This window comes from Mercurialis annua, linkage group LG7, assembly GCF_937616625.2.
Source record: "Mercurialis annua linkage group LG7, ddMerAnnu1.2, whole genome shotgun sequence".
NCBI lineage: Eukaryota > Viridiplantae > Streptophyta > Magnoliopsida > Malpighiales > Euphorbiaceae > Mercurialis > Mercurialis annua.
Window position 1 is genome coordinate 13,804,334 of NC_065576.1, and position 6,289 is coordinate 13,810,622.

Below are 6,289 nucleotides of genomic sequence, written 5' to 3' on the forward strand. Positions count from 1 at the left end.
ATTCTTCAAGTTCATCTTATGGTCTTATAGTCCAACCTTTTGTGTATCATTGCGACCTCTAATGTATTTTCACTTCCTCATTATATTACGTCCTATCTTTTAGCCACGTAAGGTCTAATATGAATGATTTGGCTGAATGTAATTTGCTATATAGAGGAATAAAAAAATTATTTTTAATTCTTAACCTCTTGGGATTTGATGACAACCTGTTGACTTAGGACTCGGTTTCTTCATGATTTTTCAGTATTTTTATGGGCTTCGTGGGCTTGTTGCCACGGTCCTTTAACTTTGAATATGGGTCAACAATTGGTGACAGTGTTTGGTCAATATCACGTGCTAAGAGCAGCATTTGTGGCCACCACGCGTCAATTTATACGTTTATTATGTTGTAATTATTATATTATTCAAAATTATTTGATAAATAATTAAGTTTTAGTTACTTTTGATGATATGATGTTATAAAGTAAAGTTTATGTTAATTGATTATAAAATTAAAATTTGTGTTAACTAACCATCGCTTGCAAATTGAGTGGCAAATTTCTATTTAAGTATGAGAGTGAATAACATGTGCCGAGTTAGGTGGTAAAACGGGGTAAATTGATAAAAATAACAAGTTTAAGTGTAAGATTGATCATAAAAATAAAATTAAAATATGTGTTAATTGACAATCAATTACAAAATGAGAGATAAATTGCCGATTAAGTCATAATAAAAAATTTGTTAGAATCTCATATGTGTTTATATTAGAAATTATAAAACTATTATAAAATCTCATATACATATATATATATATATATATATATGTTTATTTTTGGCCAAATGACTAAAAAAACCAAACTTTTAATGAAAGTTTCACAAAAGTTCTAACCTTTCAATTTTATCTAATTTGTCCTAAAACACATGATTCAATTTCAATTTTATCCAAATACACAATTTTACTTATGTGGAGCTGATGTGTTGCATTTGCCACATCAGCGCCATATGAGTAAAATTACATAATTGGACAAAATTGAAACGAAATCATCTGTTTTAGAACATAGTGGATAAAATTAAAAAATTTGGATTTTTATAAAACTTTCATGAAATATTTGGTCTTTTTTGGTCATTTGCCCTTTATTTTTTTTACGCTTTCACACTTCAAACTTTATTTACACTTCGTAAGTGTGTTACAAATAATAAAATTATTATTAGAGTCTCATTGGTTATTTGACAAACTTTCTTGCAAGGATAGCATCCAAAATTACTCATTAATCAATATTTAAATTGGGTGTGTATAGCCATGTTTAAAATGTGCGTTTCTCTATCACCTTTGCATGCTTTCCTTATTTTTAGAGATGGAGTGAGATTGCTTTTAATCAAGATTATAATTTTGGTTGTTATTTTTTCAAAACGACACTTGTTTTATTTTCTTTCCCTTCTCTCTTCTCTCCATTTTCCATTTATTTGGTTATTCAATTCACATTGAACAAAGAGGAGAATCCAAGCTCCATTAATATAATCTTATATATATATTATTATATTATGTTTTCCGATTTCATTTCAGGTAAAAACTTGATTTTTGTATTATATTAGATTTATATGTTGTTGCATTTAATTGTTGTATACATGTTTGATTTATTTTTATCTTTTTCCTATAAAAAAAAATGGTTAAAGAATTATTAGTTGCATTATTGAGATCTTGTTCTTGTTCTTTTCTTTTTCAGTTTTGTTGATTAATTTTTATAAGTTGGGTTAATAAAGTTGTTAATTAATGTTTTTAAATTTCAAATCATTAAAATTTCTGGGGATTTGATTGTTGCTTATCTTCAATTATGCATATATGATTAATATGTTATTATTCTTGAAAGAATTTGAATGAATGAGATTTGAGAGTTTCAATCAAAGCATTAAATCAAATTATTTCAATTATTAAATTTGTAGAAAGTAAAAAGCATTAAATCAAATTGATTGAAATGGAAAGCTGTGAGGATAATGGAGCACATTTTGAACCTCCTGATCCGGATATTCTTGAGGTGGATCCAACTGGCCGATATATACGAGTAACAATCTTCATCTCTACTTTTTCTTTTTAAATATTTTTCATGTTATTTGTAATAATACAATTATAATTTCATATGCCATTGCTATTTGCTAGCGTTAATTTAATTAGAAAATATCAATAGCTAACCATTTAATGGGGTAACTTTATGTTGGTACTAAAATCGTTTTATAGTTGAGATTTTGTTTTGGTAATAGTGAGGGAGAAACAAGATTAAATTCGAAACTCTAAAGTTACATGACTCTATTACTAGAATCTATGTTGCACATAAATTTTTTGAATTTTATATTTCGGCATTTTGTTTCTGCTCTCGAATTTTATATTTTGGTATTTTCCCGTTTCATTGTTTTTCGTTTCAACGTTGTGTAATATATATTAGAATTAATCTTAAGAGGACGATATAAAGTTCTTAATTCGAGATATATCATGTATTTATAGTTTGTTTTCTTATTAAAACCAAATGAAAACAATTTGAACATAAAAAGGTTAAATAGTATGTTTGTCTCAAATCTTCTCTTATTTTAAGTAAATCTATGGCAAGCTTTGTTTTTTTTTAATAATTATGATCTTTTTTATTGCTTCTAACAGTACAAAGAGGTGCTTGGAAAAGGCGCCTTCAAGAGAGTGTATCCTTTGAATTTCATTTAGTACAATAACTTATTTTAAGTAATTATATCATAGATATGTGGTCATTTGATAGATATGGAGCAACACTGGAAGTTGCTGAAATTTTGAGAAAAAGTATTCGAGATTGATCTAATTTTATAAGAATATTGTATTTTAATATGCCGATCATCGGTTAGTATTTTAATAAAATCTAACCGACAAAGCTAATGTGGAACGTGAATACGGGCCACATCATCTCTTAATAATTAAATGTTCACGTTACACTTGTCATGTTACATCCATATTCCAATTTCTTTTTTTTTTGTCAAAGATCCATATTCCAATTTCACTTTAGTGTTTTGTTTCATTAAAGTACCAACCACTAATGATCAAATTAAAGTCCAATAACCGTAAAAAGAAAATCAATATCGAGTATCTTTTTCGAAATTAGACTAGATTTAGTAACCCGTAATATTTTTTTTACTCGAGCAACATTATTTGCATTTGCCTTAACTAGCCTTGTACAATAGATATAAGGCATTTGATGAAGTGAATGGACTTGAAGTAGCATGGAACCAAGTTCGTATTGATGAGGTTTTACAATCACCCGATGACTTGGAAAGGCTTTACTCTGAAGTGCATCTTTTGAAGTCCTTAAATCATGGCAATATTGTGAGGTTTTACAATTCTTGGATTGATGACAAAAATAAAACTGTTAATATCATCACTGAGTTGTTCACCTCCGGTAACTTGAGACAGTAAGTTTACTCAATCTTTTACGACTAAGTCCATCTCGAGGCTCACGTACTTTACCATTTTTGTTCAGAAAGACCTATCGTAAAATTATTTTCTTCTAGCCAATACTCACAAAAATGTTTTTTCATGATCCCAATAAAGTGCATGAAAATGAAAAAAATCAGATAAGTAGAGGAACTGGAAGAAAACAATTTTATGGTAGGGTTTCCTGAACAAAAGTGGTAAAGTACAGAAGTTTCGGGATGGATTTTGCTACCGTTTCTTCATCTCTTTTTCATTTCCATCAATTTTAATCTAATCTAAATGTAGGTATTGCAAGAAACATAGAAATGTTGACATGAGAGCAGTGAAAGGTTGGGCAAGACAAATTTTAATGGGTTTGAACTATCTTCATAATCACAAGCCCCCCATAATCCATAGGGATCTCAAATGTGATAACATCTTTATTAATGGTAACCAAGGAGAAGTTAAAATTGGAGATCTTGGTTTAGCCACTGTAATGGAGCAAGCCAATGCCAAAAGCGTAATCGGAACTCCAGAGTTTATGGCCCCTGAGTTGTATGATGAGGACTACACTGAGTTGGCCGATGTTTATTCATTCGGAATGTGCATGCTTGAGATGGTTACTTATGAATATCCGTATAGCGAATGTCGAAATTCTGCTCAAATTTATAAAAAGGTTTCATCTGTAAGTCATGTCAAAATACTCGCAATTAGTTTTATGGCTTAACCTATTTTACAGTCCATATACTTTTCATTTTTTCTTTACTTCGTCGCAAAGCTTTTATGATATTTTACTTGGTCTTTATACTTTCGAAAGCAGTTCTATGAACTCTTTCTGGTTTTTCACTTGGTCCATGTACTTTCAAAAACAATATTACTCCGTCCTGCACTAACGGAAAGAGCACCACATTCCGCACTTTTGTTGACGGAAGGACTTCTTAATACTGTTTTAGAAAGACAAAGGATCAAACAAAAAACGAAAATGCCTAGTGACGAAATAAAGAAAAAATGAAAAGTATATGAATCTTAGAATAGGTTTTGCCTAATTTTATGGAAAAATGTTATGTTTCTTTTAGCTAACAATGTGTGTGTTTGTAGGGAATCAAGCCAGCTGCATTGTCTAAAGTAAAGGATCAAGAAATGAAAAAATTCATAGAGAAATGCATAATCAAAGCATCTCAAAGATCATCTGCGAAAGAGCTTCTAATGGATCCTTTTTTGGAAGCCAATGGATTAGCAAAAAACCGTCCTTTGCCACTTCCTGATATCGTAATGCCGAAAACATCAGCATTCGGAGATCGATGTTTAGTGTCAGAAGGGCCTGCAAATGCAAGAAATAAAGCTCCTTCCATGGACATGGACAATGATCCCGGCATTCCCATTATCGCATCTTTTCAAAATTCTTCGTGTGTGGAGGTTCGACGAGCACGCAAAGGCAATATATTCTTTCTTAGAGGCGAAGCTAACGACGAAAACTCGGTTTCATTGATACTCCGCATTGCTGATCAAAATGGTTAGTCTCTATTTTTCTCTTGAAACTACTCAATCTTTGCTCCATGTCTCCATTTAATTTTCTTATTATGCATAGGTTCTCGGGTAAGGAACATTCATTTCCTATTCTATCTTGATGGGGACACTGCTTTATTAGTTTCAAGCGAAATGGTAGAACAATTAGAGCTTGAAGATCAAAACATTAACTTCATAGCAGAACTTATTGATTTGTTGCTATTAAATTTGATACCAAATTGGACGCCTTGTGTTCAAGTTGAGCATCTACTTCGAAATAAATCACACAAAAGTCGCGACAACCAGAAGAACTACAAGTCGCCATCAGAAAATGGAGACCATATTGTTCAAAAAGCAACAAGTTACTCGAGCAACCTTGATTCGGGTTCAGTTTCAAGAACACAAGTAGAGGACCATCATCGCGGAATTTCAAAACTTAACGAGATGCTATCTCATGTTGACGAGTTTGGCAACCATAGTACGACAATGGCCGAAGATTTAATTTCGGAGAAATCATATGTTTCGGCAGCATCTAGTGAATGGAATGATAAACGATTATCTTTCAATTCATGTATCACTACGGAGTTAGGATTTTTCGAGTTTGACGGGCAAGGACTCAAAGGTTCTCAACCGGACCTTTTGGCTACCATGGAGACAAACAACAAAGTAGTAGACACAAATACGGAGATTTCTTCATCTTTTTCTAATAATGAAAGGCTTCGAGAAGAATTGGAAAAGATAGAAGTTGAATATCAAAAAGATATTAAAGATATAGCTAGAAAAAGACTTGATGATATTTTGGAGACAACAAAAAGGTTGTCCTAAAATAGTGTAGAATTAGTTTATTAGTTTTCACTAATTTGTATAATCATAACTAGACGTGTGTAAACAAAGATAAATGTGATTATATAATTTTGAACTACCTATTTCTTTGAAATTTATCATTTGATATCATATTGAAAGAATCTCATTTTTTAATACTAGCTATAGAAATTTTGAAAATGCTAAATAATCTAAACATCAAATGATGTAATACATATTAGCATAATAATATTGGATTAATATAATAAAAAATGATGATAATGTAATTTATATCTTATGTTTTCATTTTAGTATATATGTTTAAAACATATTCTTTTATAAATTACTACTATGAAGTCCCCCACATATACTATATAATTCACATTCTAATACTCTTTTTTTGAAAATTCTACTTAATATCCACTCACTTTCAAATATGTAAATAATTATAGTCTTTTGTTAATTTTTTTTGTACTAAATCGTTGACAAAATTGAAAGTGAGGTACCAAATTGTTTGGAAATGTTAACATAATTTAAAGCAAACACACAAAAGCCCTTAATTGTTAACGGGACTAAAAA

At 30.4% G+C, this 6,289-nt stretch overlaps 1 protein-coding gene across 1 annotated transcript; it reads left to right on the plus strand.

Annotated features, from left to right (window-relative positions):
• Positions 1-1,393: 1,393 nt before the first annotated feature.
• LOC126654926 (probable serine/threonine-protein kinase WNK6) lies at positions 1,394-5,846 on the plus strand. The gene is made up of 7 exons (XM_050348928.2): positions 1,394-1,543; positions 1,921-2,039; positions 2,627-2,664; positions 3,175-3,402; positions 3,710-4,088; positions 4,502-4,916; positions 4,992-5,846. Exons 2-7 carry the CDS (start codon positions 1,953-1,955, stop codon positions 5,732-5,734), a joined length of 1,890 nt encoding a protein of 629 aa, XP_050204885.1. The 5' UTR covers positions 1,394-1,543; positions 1,921-1,952; the 3' UTR covers positions 5,735-5,846.
• The last annotated feature ends 443 nt before the right edge of the window (positions 5,847-6,289 follow it).